Source organism: Haemaphysalis longicornis, unplaced genomic scaffold (genome assembly GCF_048455015.1).
Source record: "Haemaphysalis longicornis isolate Haplotype H1 unplaced genomic scaffold, Haemaphysalis longicornis Haplotype H1 scaffold_2, whole genome shotgun sequence".
NCBI classification, from domain to species: Eukaryota; Metazoa; Arthropoda; class Arachnida; order Ixodida; family Ixodidae; genus Haemaphysalis; species Haemaphysalis longicornis.
The window spans coordinates 209,119,269-209,139,923 of NW_027526295.1; the positions used below are offsets into that span (position 1 = coordinate 209,119,269).

At 46.9% G+C, this 20,655-nt stretch overlaps 1 protein-coding gene across 2 annotated transcripts in view; it reads left to right on the plus strand.

Annotated features, from left to right (window-relative positions):
- The first annotated feature begins 9,631 nt into the window (after positions 1-9,631).
- LOC144169863 (uncharacterized) overlaps positions 9,632-20,655 on the plus strand; it is a 47,299-nt gene continuing 36,275 nt past the window's right edge. For both annotated transcript variants that reach the window (XM_077699260.1, XM_077699261.1), the window contains exons 1-9: positions 9,632-10,071; positions 10,217-10,330; positions 10,775-10,854; positions 12,860-12,912; positions 13,614-13,774; positions 16,360-16,446; positions 17,082-17,206; positions 17,720-17,780; positions 20,079-20,151. In XM_077699260.1, coding sequence (XP_077555386.1) covers positions 9,991-10,071; positions 10,217-10,330; positions 10,775-10,854; positions 12,860-12,912; positions 13,614-13,774; positions 16,360-16,446; positions 17,082-17,206; positions 17,720-17,780; positions 20,079-20,151 — 835 coding nt within the window. In that variant the 5' untranslated portion in view covers positions 9,632-9,990. The remainder of the gene's footprint in view (positions 10,072-10,216; positions 10,331-10,774; positions 10,855-12,859; positions 12,913-13,613; positions 13,775-16,359; positions 16,447-17,081; positions 17,207-17,719; positions 17,781-20,078; positions 20,152-20,655) is intronic.

Consider the following 20,655-nt stretch of genomic DNA (forward strand, 5'->3'; position numbering starts at 1 on the left):
GGGTAGGAGGCTGGTCAAGGACGAAAGCGTTTTCTTTCTGTCTTTTTTTTTTTTTTTCGGCCATTCCCAACTCGCGCTCGGCTGCTGAAACTTCCTTCGCGACACACAGAAGGGACGGGACGGGACGGAGCGTCGACGAAAACAAAAAATAAGGCATGCAGGAAGAAAGGAATGCGCGAGACAGCGTGCCTGATTCCCAGCTGAAGTCTCGGAAAAAGGCGGGGTTCCGAGAACGCCTGGCGCCCTGCTGTATTTCGTTTCGCGCCAAGCAGAACGCGACAAGTGTTCGATGCATTGGAACCTCTTACGAATAAAAATTACACCAGGAAAAATCTGAAGATAGTGTGTGCAATGCTATTGGAAGGGAACAAGAGCAAAAATTTTCAGGTTACTTGGAAGGTTCGTTTGTATAATGAGAAAAGATCCTTGAAATAGGCCAATGAGCTTTCGTACAGGCAGTATCTCCTGGAAAATGGGTGTCACACCAGGGTTAGGTCTTTGTTTTGTTTTATTGTTTCATATATGTTACAATATCATGGTGCTCTGACTTTGGCGCTCGAGGTAGGTGAAATGTCTATGGGGAAGTTGAAATATAAAACAGCCCACTTCATGTTGTCTATTTCAAACAAAGGTGCAAGGTGTGGACTAGTTGGAACGTTCGCTGATCAGAGGGGCTATAACAGTGACTAAATGTCACAAGAAGGGGGCAATTTAAAGTACATGAACTTTGGGCTTGAATCTATTTCATAAATCAACCGTAATTACTGCGGCAATGTATATACGAAGGGAAAACACACGATTGTAATTAGCTGGCGACATGTATACGGCTCGCACACCCATATGATGCACAGAAATTTATATAGCTTGCATATAAAATTTCTCCAGTAAATTAATTTTTTCGAGCAATTATGAGGATCCAGCAACAAGGCAATGTTTGAGCCTTCTATCTAGATTATTTTTGTTTAAGGATATACAGGCGGCAACATAAAACAACCCGGCCATGCATGCTTTAAAGGGGCCATAAATAGGCTTCCGAAGGTCGCCATTGTAATCGCGCAATCACTAGAATACCCATTCACGGCAACATTTACCAAATATTACACCTATTACACCTAACGAATAAAAACATGAAGCAAAAATTTGGTGTCAGTACTCCTTTAAGAGAGAAAGTTAACAGTGCGAGTCGCTTGTGAAAACTTAGCAAAATGGAACTGGAAATTTTCCTTGTCGATGCACGATTACCTTTTTATAATGCAACCGTTTACTACCAAAGGAAGGCGCGCAATGTTTTAACAATAGGAAAGGAAAGTTGGGAAGTCATTTCTGGATGCTGTTTTCAGGGAGTTATGAAAGAAATGTGCGCGAACTTCTTAAAGATACGGCCAACACGTCGAATGAAAAACACGGCGTATACCCGATCACTTTGTCTTTCCATATGGTGCACGTTTCCCAAAAGAACACATCTCCATTGTAAAGAGGCCGCGTTAAATTTCGGTATGATGTCATGGTGAAGTGAGCGGCTATGGAACGTAAATGAAGCCAAGTCGGAGTAGATACCATTTGACGATGGCATAAAAAGATATTTTCTTGTTGAAATTCCAGTTTGTTTATTTATTCAGCAAATAATGATTGCAAGATAACACACGGCAATGAAACCCAAGTTCTCATTCGTGCCTCACGACGTCGAAATGCTGCGCCGTCCGTTTCACGCGCGCGTTGGGTTAATTAGCAGGCGCTGTTCATTTGGTCAGTTTCCTGGATATATGCGGCATGAACATGGACAAAAACGCACCCGAGTGGCATTTGTAAAAGACTCACGAAAACAGCCCGATAGTTGGCCATACGTGACAACGCACAGTTGAGGGTGAAAGCTGCGCGGCTTTATCGGTGCTCAGCAGCTGTGTTTTGCTCTTTAAGTTTCATGATGTGTTAAAATCGCCCTAAAATACCTGATTTGACTGATTATTAGGTTTCATGCGCCGACGCTACACAGGCGATGAGGCGCACCGTAGTAGAGGGCTCCGGATTAATTTTGACTACCTGGGGATCTAATTAACGTGCACCGAAATCCCGAACACACGGGCATTTCCGCTTCTCGCCTCCACACACACACACACACACACACACACACACAAAGCGGCTGCCGCGGCCTGCAATCGAGCCCGCGTCCTCGGGCTCAATCCTTGGACTCAGCGCTAGCACAACAGCCACTGTGGTGGGTTTCTAGAATAACTAAATCACACTATAAGATGAGACAATCGGTATACCAATTGCATGAGCGACACGGCCTGCAGGGGCTGGTGCGAACCGTTGAGCGCACGGATGTTCCAATAAGAGCGCATTCGCAAAATGGAAAAGTTGGTTTCGTACATCAGTGAAATTCTGCTTAAAACACGTCATTATTTGGGTGTCATTTACACGGATCTAAGTTGATTTACACTGCAGGTATTGATTTTTCAGAGCGTGACTGTCGTGCCTAATTGATTGGATTTTTTACTAGGTGTGGCACAGCGCTAGCGACGCTTCATTGCACACGTTCACAAATTTCGCGGGGACTGGACTTCACGGAAACGCGTCCATAGCCAACAAAATCGGCCGCTTAGAGTTATTGTAAGTCCAATCTGTCCTCAAGAAACTCATGTGTCAGATGCACGCCGCCAAGAAATGTTTGCGTGTATACGTCGTATGCGTATATACCTTTAGGAAAAGTGAATGAAAAAAAAAAAAAACGGGTATAGAAATAAGGTGCTTCGTTGTTGAGTCATATCTTCAAATTATTGTGGGCACCTCACCGTAAAAAAGTAAAAATTTGTTAATCAACTCCATAAGAAAAGTGCGACTAGCACGACGAGTATAGAAAAGTCATGATTGCTTTTGAAAGTGACTGTTTTTGAGCGATATTACGAAGGCTGAAGTTCAAATGGGACATATAAATGGAGCAGGGATAAGCAACAAGTAGGGGGCGAGGGGGAACACAAACTTCTTGTTATTGCATGTTTACTGATGAAAACAAATAACGCGCTACAAAGATTGGCTTAAACTAAGCTTGCTATTCCGTAAAACTAAGAGGAAACATGTAGAATACAGATACAGTAATCCCTCGTTATAGCGAAGTCAGCAAGACGGCGAAAAATTTCGTTATAAGCGGTATTTTGATATAAGCAACCACTCGAGAAAACCTTAACCAGTTTAGCTTATTATACGCCACAGCTGCGAGGAATCAAACCATAATGTATTCACTGAAGCAAAACGTTATTCAGAATAAGCTGTGGTGGCTGTTTCATGTTCTTGCCGGGCGAGAGCAACCCCTGCTACAATTTGACCATTTAGGAGGCTATGGTCGCCGCCCACAAAAATTGGCAGCGGCAGTGCCCCTTTTATAGGGGGGCGTGCGGGCGTCACGAAACGCTATACGAGAGTTTTGCGCTGAAAAGCGCCGCAGATGCCGTGGCTCGAGACGGAGGTTGTTTGTTGAGCTCAAAAAATAAATAAATAGTAATAATAAAAAGATTAACCGCTATTTGGGCGTACAAAGCACAATCATGAAAACTGATCGGTTTCGCATTAGGGGCATTGCATGATCACTGGGAATTGTTTTCCCGAGTTGTGCAGCCGTGAAGTTTGCAACACAAGAGTTCTTCGGCGCCTCGTTGTCGGCGACACTGCCAATTCTACGGTTCGATTGCCAGTGTTCGCGCACCGTCGTGTCCACGCCCTTGACCAATGTGTTGCGACGAAGTTCAATGACCCTACCACGCATTTGGACCGTTTGCCTAAAATGGGGATCACCCGAATCGAGCATGACCGGCTCGAGAAAACCGCCGGCGAAGTACCAGCTTGTGTTGACCTGCCATGTTGACAGCCTGACTCGCCACTGGGTCACCGCGGCACGGCGACGCCTCCGCTCGCCACTTAACCCACACCCGCCATGTTGGAATGGACCTTTTTCCAGTACCGGTCCCTCTAGCGGCCGCCACGGCGAACTAAAAATGGCAGTAAGGCACACCCCCAAGAAAGTTTGGCTTTCGGAGAACTCGTGCACAAAATATCCTGGTCCTGCTGCCCCTCCCGCACTGACCCATCACCCGCACCTTTCACATGAATGTCACTGTAGCAGGCGAACGTTCTCGTGACTAAGCTGCCGTGTTCGAAGCAGCCGCCCCCCCCCCCCCTTTTTTTTTTTTCTTTTCATTTTCCTAACCCCCTCACTGGCAGCCAAGCGCTGGCAGAGTGGTCAGTCTCAAGCGCCTTCGCCCCTTTTCTTAGAAAGCCATTATTTTATGCACTTACGAACCCACCACGAGGAGTCCAAAGAAAATAAAAATAAAAGAAAGCGTGCAGATTATAGCCGCTCCCTAAGCAGAAAACCGAGGGGCGCGCTTTTGTTTATTTTGCCCGAGGCGACTGCCAAGAATGGCGGACCGGCAGCCCGCGCATGCGCAGATCGCTACTGGAGCTCTTCTGGCGCTTCGAGTAATGCGGCCTAAAATGCATCCGTTTGGGTTGGGACCAGAATAAATTTCGAATGAAGCGATATTTCGAATAAAGCGATTTCGTTATAACGAGTGACTACTGTATTTATATTTATTGGTTGTAGTTTTTCGATGATTATAATAATTACGCCTGCGTGACTAATAATAGAAGTTCGATTTCTTACACGTGGAGGAAATCGCCGTGGGCCCATGTGCAACACAAAGAAATGCCACTGCCAACACGATCATTGCGGGGGAATTTGCGGATGACGCGAGCTCACGCACGACACTGATAACTTAGTGAGGCTAGAAAGTATTGGCTATGATCGGGAATCTGCCTGCCTGACCTGTTAAAATTCTGTTCTCCAACGTAAACGAAGCCTGTTAGTGTATTTTTTAGCTTTACAAAATGATACAGCAATAAATGAGTTTTTGTAAGTTTTTCCTGAACAAAAAAATATTTTGTTCGCGCTCAACCTTCAATCGAAGGTGCCATATTTGTGGTATATTTTCATTAACACCAAGAACGGCGATGAGATTTACCCGCTTACTAAAAAATGAAATAAAAACGAATTTCATACATGGAACAGCCGGCGGCCATCTTGAAAAAAATGACCGTCTTAGAACGGTGCAGCACCTGGCTTGTAACGCACGATGCGCGGAATGGCGGTATTATTTTATTCGAGGCTGCATCCACTCTAAGATAATATTGTGTGATCATCCAACAAATGAGGGACTAAAATAAACGGATCTGCCGCCGAGTTTGGCTACGCCATCCGTCGGACCGGCACCACGCGTTTCTTTCGTTTTGAGAAACGTTCAAACGTTCACGGTTCCTTTAAGATTTCATGGGGGAATCTACACGCTCAGCGTGACACTTCTCCACATGCATTTCTGCAGTTTTTCGAGAGCTGTGTTTCTAAGTGATCACACATCGATGTAGGGTTTTTGCGGTTTGCCTCTGAACCCAGCAAACCACGAAAGTCCATAGGATATCCACAAATGGTCACAACCCAAGCAACCACGGACGTCCGTGGGACGTCCGAAATACAGCCGGACATCCAAGGCCCAGTTTGGACGGCCACTGTACGTCCATTTTTGGACGTACATTTTCGGACGTACAGTGGACATCCAGAAACGGATGTACAAGTCCGAATGACATCCGCCAACGGACGTAAAAAGTTACTATGAACCATCAAATAATGGCCTAAATCGGATGTAAAAGCAAAAACAAAAAAGCTACTCTGATTTTCAATTAAAAAGATTTTGTACATCAACACCCTGGCTTGTAGGTTGCAAGTTTCATCTGAATATTTCTAATATTAAGCTTAATTTTTTAATTGTTTTGAAGCACTTCACCAACTCCAACGACGATCTCTTTGGGGAAGGGTATATAAGAATTGAGAACCGCAAACGAAACGTGAAGCAAGTTCACTGTGTTTATGTATGCCGTCTGCCCGGTAGTGCGCTACCCTTGCGCGGTGTACTGTGCCGCTCGTTGTAAGAACATTAGCTTGTCGTTATGTGATTCTGTAAATTTTTATTGAACATCCAAAATACAGCCGATTTCGGACGTCCGTCTGGACGTACGCAAGTGTTAAAACCGGACGTCCAACGGACGTACATGGTACGTCCATCGGCCCTGAATCGGACGTCATACGGACGTCCGCTACAGCCGGAATGGACGTACGGCGGACGGCCGATGGACGTCCGGTGGTTGCTTGGGAATATCCAATGTCATTTCAGGACATTCATGTGATGTCCATACAATATGTTTCACCCAAGATCATCTGCTTGTGGACATCCATGCGATATCACTGCAAGTGTGTTATAACATCATTACGCGATATCACTAGGACGTCCACAAATTTACATTTTTCCTTACACTGAGAATTCGCATTCATAGCGTGGTGTACATATAGGGGCCCCAGCCACACAAAGTGTGTCTTAGTTCAAATCTCCCCTCATCCCCGTCTTTCCAGCTCCAAAATATTTTCTGGCCTGTTTCTAACTCATATTTTAAATGAAGAGCGGGTAGTTATTTGATTTGGAATTTGAGCGAAATCTGGTTTGCCTTTGTTTGATTCGCGAATTGGATTCTATATTTTAGGCTGCTTGATTTATGTGGATGAAGAACAAGTGGGACTGTTGATTTTCTCATTCAGTTGTAGGTGAGCACTGGTACGGAGGCTGCAGTACGGAGCCAGTTACGGAGCCTGCTGAGTAGGCAGGATTCTTGTCACCCAAATTTGATGCTTGGGATGCGAGCGGGTGCATTGCATGATGCAACCCACGCGTATGGGTATTGATTGTTTGGTTCTTGCGCGATGGAGTGGCGGGCCTCGTCCAGTCTTGTAACGTCGGGGGAGATGAGGGTGACGGCCGAGTAATTTTGCAGCGTTTTACTGCATCGTGAATAGCCTCGTGGCGTAAGCGGTCGAAGGCTTTGCGAATGTTCAAAAGGACGACAAAGGCCACGGTTTTTGTAGCCTTCGCGTTTTCTAGTGCAGAGACAAGGTCGGCAATTGAATCCAATGGCACTGCGCTGGCGAGGAAAACCCGTCTGCGGCCCAGGGTTCAAGTTGCAGATTCGTGCATACTTGTAATTCGAGGCGTGCGAGCGCCATGGATTCGAGAATTTTGGAGGCAACGCTCGTGAATGAAATAGGACGAAAATAGGAGAAAAGTTTGGGAGATTTGTTCTTTTTTAGGATGGGAGGGACAAGTTGGAGGCCAAATTGAGCAGGGAGGGTGCCGGAAGACAAGTGAAAGTTGCAAAGTCAAGAAGGCGCGAGTGCTGCCTCTCGGCTAGGGGCGCACTTTTCCTTTTTGCATTTTGAATGACCCCCACCAGCTCGGCCGCCATGAAAGGAGCTTCAAAAGCCGTGCTCAGGGCGAAGGAGGGAGCCGGCGCGGGGGCCTTCGTTTTGGGCTGCGGCAGGGTTTGCGCGAGAAGAGAAAGCTCGGCCACGTTTTTTCCCCTTGCGATGGAGCGGGCGAGGAGGGAGAGGGGGGGGGGGGGGGGGGGGGAGGTTGTATGTCGGGGCAGGTCGGGGTCGCGGAGATGGCGCGAAGCAAGTGCGGTGCAAGGAAGAAAAGAATACTTTTCATTCCTGCATGGGTGAGGCCCTCGTCCTGCAGTAGACAGGCTGACGATGGGGATTTCATTTATGTGCGTGCGTGTGCGTGTAAGTGCCGTATTATATGCAGCTAAAGTACAGTAATTAAAGTACACGAGGCGATAGTACAGTGAACCAACATTTTCTAAACCAACCTAATCTAAAAAACGTTGCAGTGAACTGTGGCTAAGACGTCCATTGGGCATAACCATTTGAACTTTTATAGGCGACGTAATTTCTCCAAAGCATGGGTTAGTGTGGTGTTTCACATAATAAATAAATGGAAAGCTGCTATACATTCAACACTCCTCAATATTGCGGCAACCTAGATAAACATGTACACAGACAATGTTAATTGGAAGGTTTTTCGTGAGCATTGCTAAATATGTAGAAACTGTACGTACGCGTTGATCACTTTTAACCACACTCCCGAAATTAACGTATCCTGTAACTATATCGCAAACATTCAAGTGTGCTGTACGGGATCATTCGAATTTTTAGGCAGCTTATGTAACTCCACGTGAAATCGTTTATCATCATAAATATGACATTTGCCAACATTCGGCAACATTGCTGCAACGCGAAAAAAGCGTGTAAATGGCAGTTTCTCATGCGTTGTTTTTAAACGTTACATGAATGTATCCAACGTTGGCCCACATTTGGCAACATTGCTGCAACGCAAGAAAATGTGCATGTGGGCAACATTGCCTATGCGTTAAACGTTGCGTGAATGTTGTTGGATGCGTCCAACACTGATTTTACGTTGGCCCACATTTGGCAACATTGCTGGAACGTGAAAACACGTGCATACGGGCAACGTTGCCCATCCGTTGTTTGTAAACGTTGCATGAATGTTTTTGAATGGGTCCAACGTTGGCCCACATTTGGCAACATTGCTGAAACGTGAAAAAATGTGCATACGGGCAACATTGCCTATACGTTGTTTGTAAACGTTGCGTGCATGTTGTTGAATGTCTCCAACGTTGGCCCACATTTGGCAACATTGCTGCAACGTGAAAAATCTGCATACGGGCAACGTTGCCTATACGTTGTTTGTAAACGTTGCGGGAATGTTGCTGAATGTGTCCAATGTTGGCCCACATTCGGCAACATTGTCACCACGTTGTGTAACGTTGCCTAACGTTACACAACATTGGCAACACGGCAGAAACGTTGCGGCAACAATTTGTGCTACTAGGGATGTTGTGGCGTTCCATATTACTCTTGCTCATTCTTTAGTGCTTCTGAAGTCGTCGTCGTTCAGTTGCGTCTTACATGTGCTGGGTTAGTACAATATTTTTCGTGGATCTTCATAATGTCAGAATAAACGTTCCGGGAATAAGCGATCGCCATGTATGCGGCGGCGTGCGATTATCTGCGCCGTCTATTGCGGCCGCGCACGGGTGTTTAAATTCCGCGCGTGCACGCATGCCTCCTGCGTAGTAGGACAGGCATAAGACAGACGTCGCTGCGCAAGAAAAGATGCCTCTGGGGAGAGCGAAGAAGGGAAGAGCCATGTACAGAGGCACAGCGACGAGAGGGCGAACGAAGGAGGAAGAGAGCAAAGGGAAAGCTGGGCGGCCGGCGGCGCGTGGACATTATCGGCCCGAGCAAACGATTTTTTCTGGGCCACAGTCGGCGCTCCTCTTTATATCTTGCTCCGTGGTGGAGGGCACCTGTGTGAGCACGGATTCATTGAGGTCGCGTTCGGATGATGATGACGTTCCTTTGAAAACGGAACATACCCGATCGAGGGATCAGCAATGATCAGTGGATGGGGGAAAAAAGAAGCTTGTCTAATTACAAGGTACAGATAATATAGCTGCGCGGTTTGTACGGTTTGTAGCTGCACAAGATATCGCAATTTCTTTTTAACAAGCGCCATTGGCGCTTGTAGAGCCATATTGTGTATATTGTGTCCGGGCGGGCCCCCTAAAAAGAAAAATGATATTTTAATTTTGACTCATTATGAGAAGACAATCATAAATCACAAGCATTGGATTGGCTTGGCTGTGACGATACTGCGGAGCCATGTGCGGAGCCGTTGGCTGCGGTAGTTTTCTGTTCGTGTGTATGTGTCGGTAGCAACGGTTTTCGCGGACAGTTCATTGTTAATAAGACGCTGTTTCGTGGTTTGCTTAGTACATTTTCCCCCAAAATTGTTCCTGCGGTTGTAAAAGTCTCTTGAGGTGTTGTTTTCCTGCGGCAGCTCGCCGACGTTTGGAGGTTTGGACTTGTGCACCTCAGGCAGTAGGCTTAATGAACGGCTGCGTTCATCTGCCCGCCTGTACGGCCGTACTAGCTGTTTGACCTGCCGCGCAAGCGTCGTATTGTTTTCTTGCGCGGTTCCTTCGCAAGAAACTTTATTGCCTTAGCACGGACGCTCAGCCACCATCAAGATGAGTAAAAGCTGTCTTGCGGTCGCTGCAGAGGCTGCCGAAAGGGTGAATGCCATGCTCGTCGCCAAGGGAAAGCTAAAGGTAATCCGTGCACGAAAGTTGGCGGGATTTTGCGCAACGAACGCGGCGTTCGTGTTTCGTGCAGATTGAATAATGAAGATGTGGTAGCTCGTCCTGTGTCTGTGTGTGATTAGTTGCAATTTTTGTGCGAATGCCTCTCGCACAGATAAACGGCGTCACGGGGCGCAGTTCTGGAGACCTGTTCACTACTGAAGTTGAAATTAACGACGCGCCACTCCCTGCTCGCAACATCCTGACGAAAGGAATTTTTCAAGAGGAGGTGAGTACCGCGGCCACAGTACCTGTGCGCCCTCACTGCATAAGACAATCGGAACTTTCGCGGTGGCATAGTCAATGGTTGGCGTTCTGTTGTCGCAAGTTTGTGGGTTCGACTGTCAGCCACAGCGGTCGCATTACCGGTAGAGGCAAAATACAGCTCCCGTGCGAGCGCGATAGATCTACCCAGGTTTAAAGACTCCCGTATGGCCTCTCTTACTGCACTGTGCATTTAAAAGACGAGGTGTTTCTCCAATTCAAATCTCAAAAATGCTATATAAGCAGAGTTCCTGTAAAGCTCAAAAAATGAAATTCGAAGCCTGACTAAGTTTTCGATCTTATCATATGGTCAGTTTTACCGAACAGTCATCGAATGTGTATTGCACGAGATCTCGTTGAGTGCAAGAAACATTTAACCAGTGGCACTTGTTCCCTGTCACTGTTCTAGATATGCCGTTCAACGGGGGCAGTCATGTCTACAAGAGGTCGTTACATGGGTGCCGTGGAAAAACTCAATGCGGGATCAGGGTAAGGCACTGAGCCTGCTCTACTGTACCTGCCAAGTATTCTTGTCAACTGCTCACAGCTGAAACTGCTGCAAAATGCAGTCTGTTGTCACAATAGTTGTATGGAGTCTGGAGTGAACATCATTCCCAATCCACAAGCAGTCACTTATGCTGTGGCGGACAATGCCTAATATGTGGACGCGATCACTGCGGTGAGGCCTGCTGGTATGCTTCTAAAGATGTGCTGTTGTGTGATGGATGTGAGAGGGCAAGATAGAGCTGTATTTATTAGGAATGATTGAGTGGATTGCGCTGAGGACTGTGCTATGTTGAAGCGCCGAAAGCACCAGTATTCTAACACAAAAATAATGCGGGGATGGGACAGCAGCAGTGAACAGAGGGCTTGGGCTGTTCTTTTCAGTTGACCCACCCCTGTGTTGTTACTGTGTTTTAAAGATGTACCAAGCACCCAGCTTTGGCATTGTGCTTATGCTGATAAAAACTCCATGAAAGCACGGGATAATTGACCACAGTGGTGGTAGTGACAGCACAAGGATGTTGTCTTAATCACTTGTGGGTGAGGTTTTTCTACTTTCCAACATTCTATGAACTTTAAAAAGCTTACAGTTTGTTGCTCAAAAATGTCTTGTTGTTCAAAAACGTCTTTTGTTGATACGTACCCCTCATGAGCGTCATGATAGCCAACTCTTGTGCTAACCTTTTGTGCTGCGAGAGGTTGTTGCAAGCTGCACCTGCAGCCGAGTAGTCCTACGTTGATGTTTCAACACGTGTTCTCTGTGATGAAAATATCGACCATGTTTGACCGAGAAACAATCCCTTGATGGTAGCATTTCCATTGCTGTAGGAACCCTGCTGGTGTAATGGTACCTTGGAGCTGATTGTTAGGAGGGACGATATAAATTTGTGTTATCCCTTTAATCGTTTTATGAACACCTGCTGGCTCAGTAGTCTGGCATGAAAACCATCTGCAAGTGGGCTGGCAGTTCAGTGACGATGTATTATGCCATACAGGTACAGATAATAAAGTAGAAGAAAAATACGATAAAAAGTGTTGCAGAAATTTATAAAAAGGAATCGCATATAACATTAGCTGCTACTAGTTGCCAGTCAAGCGTATGATAGTTTGTACCGTGTGAACATAACCTTTGACCTCCATATGAGCAGCAAGCTGTGGAGAAGCCGTGACACAGAGGTCATGTAGTGTGCCATCCTAGGAGCCCCACAGGTGATTCCACTGCTGTGTGAATACTGCTTTAGTCTACCTGCAGATATAAGGTGGATTACAAGCTATACTCGAGTACAAGTTAAGAACTGCAATAGCTCATGTAGTGTGTCACTCGACCAAACCGACGGGCTCGTGACATCAACGCTTGCGCATTTTGAAACGAGAGATGTTATGCTTTTCTTACCTAGTTTGGTTGTCATCGATTTAATAATTTATAGGCAGATTGAGCCCAAAAAATTACGAAACGACTCGTTCAGAGTAGTTGCAGTAACGCACTCTTTGCACCACACAAAAGAACGGCTGGCTGCAGTGATGAGGCGCAAGGGCAACTAACTTTCGACTTCAAGCCTCTTGGTGGGAACAAAGGCCCAAGGTACAAAGAATGGCAGATTTCTTTTCTGTGGGCATTGGTTTCTTTTTTTCCTTATTTTAATTGCTATTGAAGACTGAGAAATGGTCTGCATCTAACTATTACACATGTTGCGGCTACCATAGTGGCAAACCACTTGACCCGCAGCAGGCACTGACGTCGCACATTACAGCTGTAATGTTTGATGATTCTAATTTCACTTGTTTGCTTCTTTTGTGTGGTTTCATGTTGTGGGAGTTAAAGTCAGCATTCTAAAATAACTTCCAGGCAATGCCTCCTCTTGGGAACTGCTGGACGCCGTCTCGGCATAATCATGGCAGAAATGTCAGTTTTAGGTGCCTGAAGTTTGGTATTGGTATCTGTTTAAGAAGAGAAGTATAATGCATGCTTTCTACTTCATTGCCGTTGCAGAGACAGGGCCCTTTACCTGCATATTCAGGCACCCACAGTAGATGCCATCGAAAGTAAGTGCCGCATGTCATTCCTTCTGCTTGTTAGATCCCAAGAGGGGACGCGTTTGAAGAGACTCACAGACTTGACATGATAGAGTTAGCTGTGATCGCTACTTTTAAAATTTGTTTTTATCTGTCACTTATTTTGATTAGTGCATACCGCAGTGAAGAGGAAAGCGAGGGGTCAGTGGTGTTTTGAGACGGGCTAGCCAGGGGAACGATCAGCGTTCAGTGTTAAGCTCTTAGAACCTCATTCACTTGGTAATTGTTGTGAGCAGACAAATCTCTTCCAACTGGGAGTTTTGTTTGCACAGTCGGACCGGTGGCACGTTTATTTGTGAAACAGTCAAAATAATGCCTCCAAATGCATTATAGCAACGTGTTGCTAGCATAAGAATGGCAATCCATATTGCACGAGAGAAAAAAAAGTGCCGCAGCTCATGTTCTTGTGCAGCTTTCCAGTCCAAGAGTCATGCCTTTCCGGGTATAAAGAGATTGCCTAATAAGGCTCCCAAATGTGCTATCTAGCAGGCGGATGTCAATTCAGGCTGCAGGGTGAAAGGCTCTTGGGGAAAACTCGCAGACAGCAGGTTTGAACGGCCCATTTGCTGTTTTCCAGGGCCTCTTTGGGCCACGTTATCTGTTGAGCTTAGCTGCAGCCAGTTGGCCCGGTAGCGTCTGAAGAAGAGCGGGTGCAATGCGTGTCCCTGCAGAGGCCATGGGGCGGATCAGCGTGGTGATCCGGGAGCACAGCAAGGATGAGCCGAACTTCTCGGTGCCCGACCCGACTGCCGAGCTTGTGCAGCAGCAGCTGGCTGAGACCAACGCCATGGCGGCGGCGGCACTCAGCCTGCTCAATGCCCAGGCATCCGGGGTGAGTTCCGTCCAGCGGTGGGATCCTGTCTTTGAGCTCTCGGTTTTTGCAGCAGCACTGGGCCAAATCAGAATGCTCACACACCGAACAGTCCTCTTTCCATCTTAAGGTTGGGCGCAAACTCTCGCAACTTATTCCAACTGCGGTAACGCGGCCCACAGCAGAATGCGCACCAGGTACCGAATGCCATGTATTCCATTGTTTGTATTTCAATATACAGTTAAACCTTCTCATAACGAGACTGGCTGTAACGAAATATTGGATATAACGAGCAAATCATAATACCCCTTGAAAGTCCCCATAGAAACCAATGTTTTAAAACCTCATTTTAACAAGGTAAAATTTGTCTAACGAACTCTCTCTTTAGACAAGTGGCATAAAAATGTTACGCATTAGTAGACAATGCTCTGAACTTCTGCAGGTTCTTTTTGTTGTGACCCGCCATGTGGCGACATCCGATTTCTCCCGGTATTTGTTTTGGTTAGTAGAGTGCCCAATATTTTCAGTAAATGCTCCCTACGACAATGATGAAATATTGGTTTTAATGAGCAAATCCTGGCGCCCCTTCAATTTTGTTGTAATGAGGTTTAACGGTATCTTGATAGTACACCCTATTTGCTATCACATTTTGGGGTGGTGTAAGTTGTGGAGCTAAATATAGAATGGTGTTGAACTAACACAAGTCTACTGAACTTCGTAAGTGGCATAAGCTTGAGAAGGCCACAGCGCAAAGCTATGGAATGAAGTGCCTGTGCCGGTGAAAGCAGAAACTTTTTCATGTATCAAATGCATCAAGGCTTGCACATGTGGTTAGGTCTTGTTAGTGTGTCATATTGGGCTAAGCTTTGCAGTCACATGGTAGTACAGGCATTGCTTTTTCCTATCCCAAGTTTAGATGTTTTATTTCCAATGTGCTCCCAAGTCATGCAGAAGCTAATGGCAGCCGGAGATGGCAGATTATAGCCTGGTATCGTTATGGCAGAACAAAGTACTATTTATCACAGCTAATGTGTTTACTACAGAGACCCAGATAGAGAAAGGCAGCAGGTAATATGGTGGCAAGGAGACGAAGCGCAAGTAGATAAAACACTCGGAACTGTCCTTGAATTTTGCCCCCTTTAGCATCCTTGAATTCTTCTCGAGTCTTGGTTTGAGTAGTTGAAAGTGCAGAAAATACAAATATTGACCTGTTTTTGTTGCCCCTGCAGAAAGGTTGACGTTGCGTTTTGTCAGAAGTGCGCCCATGTCATCAATTGCGTGGCTATTTTGCGATAGTTTACGGCCTCAGTTTATCTGTAATAGGAAGCAGAAAAGGAAACACCATGCACTGTTTATGGCCACTTGCATTAACCACCATAATGATGTCACACTGGCTTGCAATGTAGCTCGGCTTTCGAAATTTTTCTCACGAAGTTTGCATAAACGTAAAACAAGCGAAACTCGATTTAGCAAAACCCGACCTTAGAATTCCCTGACCTAAGGAAAAAAATCGCTTCCAGTTCCTGGGAACAGCTTTGTCGGCTTAATGAGGTGTTAACGGAACAGATATGAGCTTCCATCACCATCTGTGCATTGATGCAGACGCCGACACAACAGGTTTTGAACGATGAAGTTGGCCAGTTAGTTTCCGGCGCACAAGAGGTGTCAAAAGATGCTGATTCAGAAGCTGCTGAAGCGCCTGTGCCCGCTTCGGGCCACGTGGTGGACGCATTTGACTTGCTCAGGCGCGCTTCGCTGGGGCTCACGAAGGAACTGAGGACGTGTTGAACGTGCGTGCGTGCTACAAAAAGTCTGTCTGCCCAATACTAACGAAGCACACGCAGGCAAAAATCACAGGCTTTTCTTGCCAGGAAATAAATTTGCTTCCCCCAGAGCCCCGAGCATTTTGTTATTATCTTCACCGCAGACAAATTTTAGCGCATTGCTAAATTATTGGCGGGCGACCACCGCAGCTGCTGCAATTACGATGTTTTGGGTAGCCGCTGGGATGAGCCTCCCTTTAGACGTTGGCTTAATGGAATGAGTGGCTTGTAAAATGACAGTCTCGATTTTACGAAGTTTTCGATTTAACGAAATGTTTCACCATTCCCGGTGACTTCGTTAGATGGGGTTTTAACTGGATCAGCCTTTTATTTGTTTGTTCTCTGTTTGGGTTAGACATGCTAGCAGTGTGCTAAATTTAGCATTGCAGAGTGTGCTGTTGTAGCCAACATCAGTGAATCAGCAAGGAGGGTGGCACAAGGAAACGGTCACTTGGAATGCACTTTTCCTTTAAAATGATGGTAAATCAGCTGAAAAAATCTCATAGCGGGGCCTGCACTTACAGGGGGGCAAGGGGGTTGAGCAGAGGTTGTTATCCGCTCCGCCGTTTCTTTAACCTTTCCGCAGACTTCTACATTCCCAACCCTTGTGCCACTGGTAAAATAAGGCAACAGAGGACCCTTATGATTGTGCATGAAAAACTTTGTCCGCTTAGGTGCCACTGAATTTTGGTTTCTACTTTTTGGCCGCTGATGTGCGTGTAAGTGATTGTCATGAATGGTTGTGATGATATACTGTCTATTCCACATGTGCCGCCCCTTCAGCATCACTACATCCAAGACAAAATCTTTGTGGGCCTGGAGCACGCACCCGTGACCTTCCCCGTTCGAGAGAAGATTCTGGGTCCGGGGGTGAGTTCAAACCTTTTGGTGGAACAACTTGGGGAAATTGCTCCGCTGTGCATGTGCAAACCCCGTAATTGCGTTTGCCAAAGGTGGCTGCTAGAAAGAAAGACGGGGGCAAAATCAGCTGCTGATCACAGTTGTCTAGTTTTCAATGTAAAGTGGACCTGGCTAAGCTTCTCTGACTTGACACGCGCAAGCATACTTATTACAGGTAATTTAGAGAGTTCTGTTTTTCCATTTACACTTCTCTCGAGTTCATTTGGGGCTGCTGTGATGTATTATTCTGTGGGCGGGGGTTACGTTGTCGAGTGAAGGCCACATTTTGGCAAATTAAATTACCATTTAAGTAGAGGTGTGTGTCTGTGGAACAGAGGTGTCTAGCCAAAAGTGGTGCTACAGGGCCCTGTGATTGTCTGTAGCGGGTTGACACAGCCCGTATGTCTGTTTTGCACGCTGTAAAAGCAAGACATTGTGCTTTATCGAGGTGTCTGTCCAGAAGGGGAATCCAGAAGATCCAGAAGGGGATCGAGAAGATCAGGCTTTGTTCCCACACACTTGCAGTGTGGCAACGACTTTGGGGATGGGGATGATGATGGTGTTGCTCTGCCGGCTGACCTTGCCTTGCCCCTGCTCGTTGCCAGGGCTCCTACCTGGACCACATCAAGACCACCACCGGTGCCAATGTGACCCTGCGTGGCAAGGGGTCCGGCCACCTAGACCCCACTTCAGGCAGGGAGGCCTATGAGCCGCTGCATATTCACATCACGTACGTGCCCGCCTGGGGGCCCTCTTCTTCTTCTTGCCTGCTGTGCCAGCTGGGATGCAATGACGGCTTCCTCTCCTCCTCCTTTTTTTTATCTGATGGCCTGTGGTGGGCTGCCCAGTTTTGCTTCCACCTTAGCGGCTTATCTTGCCCGAGCATTGGTGCTGCTGGAAACCTTCACGAGGAGTTCACGACCACCAGAGAGAGGGAAAAAAATACATTATGGGTGTTTGGTTTTGGCCATAGAGGAGGGGGTAAAGAGAAGTAAGAATAAATTATAGCCGTTACATCTGCATGACATTTTTGCTGGGTGGTGGTCGCTCACGCATCGATGCGATGTGTCTGCAGGCTTCTCCCACTTTTAATTGGGTGTCTTAGGCAGTGCTCACGGACAGTGAACAGTTTCACTTTGCATACAGTTGAGGGATGTGTACAGACATGTTACAGGATTAGCTTACCAGAAAGCTGGATAAGCTGGTCTTACTAATGCATGCACTGTCCTTCTTTTCTCTGCAGGCATCCCACTCTAGAAGGACTTCAGGCAGCAAAATCGCTGGCAGTCAGCCTGATCCAAACTGTGAGTGTGCACTTGCTGCTTTCAGGGCATTCGTGTAGAATAGCAGGCTGGTATTCCCTCACTTTTCACGGGGCTCAGTTGTAGCAGCTTGCCAACAGATCGCTGTGCTTTGTTGATGCGTTCTGGGTAGATTGAGGGCTTAGCACTTTGGTTCCATTGTGATGTGCCGTGCAAATAACGTAACAAAATTAAAGATTTCAATGTGACGAGATGGAGGGGAGTTTGGTTACGCTTTGAGCACAGGTGTATTCCACAAAATCTGGCTAATTCTCCTGTTTGCTGAGTGAAACTATGTGCAGTCACAAGAGGTGTACACAGATACTCGTGTACAAGCTGCACTTTTTTTTTCATCAAATCTTGCTCGGGTGTGGGTTATACACGAATCCAGCCTATAGACACACATTAACACATTGTAGCGTCACTGCGACTGCTGTGTTGGATAATTCAAAAACTGGTATAGTACGGTAGTTTTATTTCACCATTCAATGTGTCTAAGCATTGTCGGACACGCTCAGCTCATCAGCACTCTCACCACTGCCGGAAGAGCCTGCATCACCGGCGCGCTCCCAGATCTAATCGTCCTCTGGGCTGTCCACGATAGACCCGTGACCTTGAAGCTCTTTGCAATGGTCTGCACTGACAGTGAACGCCACGCGTTTGTGATCCAAACGCACACTTGCTGAAGAGACGCTCGCTTCAGTCGCCATCCACTTGGTGTAGCGCCATCGAAATTCTGTTTCACATGGCTGGTTTACGCAAACTTCCAGCGGTTGCAACACGCTAGCAAGCTTTTTAGAATTGCAGCCAAATCTGTTCAGCAGTAAGCCAGCCGAGCCTTCGCTTGGTCGGTTGGGTGCCCTCTAAAGCTGTTGAGCACCAGGAGTGCGTTACGGCGTAGTAGGCCTCCTGGTCGGTTTGGCCGCACTGTTTTTAGCCAGTCTATGACCAATTAGTCGGACATCCATCCCTTTTCTTGCACCCGGACTATGATACCCTGAAGGGACTCCTCTCTTGGCATTGTCTTTATTTTAAATACAACGTAGGGTGGAATCTTCCTTCCATCGGCGGTGATGCAAAACATCACTGTGCACCTTTGCCGTTTAACCCCCGTTGTGCACATGGAGACACTTCTTGCCCCCTATGGCTTCCACCATGCTATTTTCAGGGGCACTGAACCAGACAGGGGTCTGATAAGCTTTGCCTAACTGTAAAAGATTGTACTCATGCTCCCTCAGAGGCCTGTTTACAAAGCGATGAGATCTCATTATTTGGTCCTCGGATTTGGCTGGCAGCCTCTGGCACGTCATTCCGTGGCAAACAGAGTTGGTGCTGCTTTATGAAACGTTGAAGCCATCCTTGACTTGCTTTGAAGTGCACAGGTTGAATGTTCATGTGTTGAGCGAGAGCAAGTGCTTTCATGCAGATCTGTAGACACCTTTCATTTCTGTAGACACCGTGAAGCCGTTGCTTCTAGTAGTGCGAACAACCAGGACGAGGTCCTCTTCAAGTTTTGGAAACTGGCATTGTTTCCCACGGAAAGCCTTCCAGGTTTTGCTGGTCTTGGTGAGGTCTTGCATTTGCAAACAGCAGTGAACACACTTTTCATCGTTGTCGAACCTGTGTCCAGCCTCGTTTACCGGCCTCTCGTCTTGTTTGTCAGCATATTTGGTCACTTGAAGTTAGAAGTCTGCAGTGTAGGACCGCCTGTGCTTGCCCATAGCTTCCGTTTGTTCACGTTCATAAGCACGCAGCTTGCCACACGACGTTAGGGTGATGCACCGCATGCAACACCACAGACTGCAAACAGTCCACACGCTCCCCAACAATGTACCAAGTAACAGAGACCAAATGGGATAGGGCAAGGCGGAACCAATGTTATGACGGGAATTGCAAAAACCGGAAAAGCAGTGGAAGCATTTTGCCACGTAACAATGATGATAATGGTGTGCGGCAAGTGGCAAATGCCGACTGGCACCATCTTGTAGCACTTTGTGAGACTAGGCAAGTTTTTTCATGGCCTGTGAGAATGGGGCACTGCGGCAAGCCTGCAGCAGCAATGTTGAAGGCCATAGCTATTGGCACATTGTAGCTCTCTCTCTCTCCCCCTCCCCTCCCTCCCTCCACATTTTTGCTTCCAAAAATGGGGGGTGCGGGCTATGCTCGAGTATATACGGTATGCATGCAGTGCTAAGGCTGTTGCAGAAGGCCCTCCATTGTGTGGGGAGCCAGGTGAAGGAGAAAGCGTGCCTTTGCTGCGAGGGAGTTGCATGTTTTTTGAATGCTGTTCGCTCCTTGCAGACCCACACCGACTTCGCAGAATGGCAGCAGCAACAGTTGGCAAGCTTGACGCTCCAGTCCATGACTGCACAACGTAAGCACAGTGGGAAACAACTGCTGGGTTCGCTGATGGATTTGTGGTTTAGTTATTACCACCCACCACTCATAGTAGCAGTACGTTGGTGCCGCTTCCGTGTGGCTGCGTGCAGGCTGCTCGTTTGAGGAAACGGGGCCTGGTGGCGGTGCATGTGCGGGGTTGGCCTTTGCTGCAGTGCAGCCACTGCCTGGCGAAGGGAATACTGCCTCTTTTTAAAACCTTAGATGAGACATCATTTACAGCTTTTGGGTTTTGCTACAATAAAACATGGTTGGGTGGTGTAAGCTTTCATTAAGCAAGACCTTAAGTTGTTAAAATGGATCGGGGACTTGGTGTTACCAAAAAGTGTTTACTGGAGGAGACATGCAGAGCTGCTGTCGCAGGGAGTGCCGAACTAATGTGGGGAAACTAGATTACGCTAAGGAATGGGTGAAGGGATGTTTGAACGCAAAAGAGGGGTTGTGTGGTGTTGCAGCACAGGCATAGTGCGGGTGAAACCGC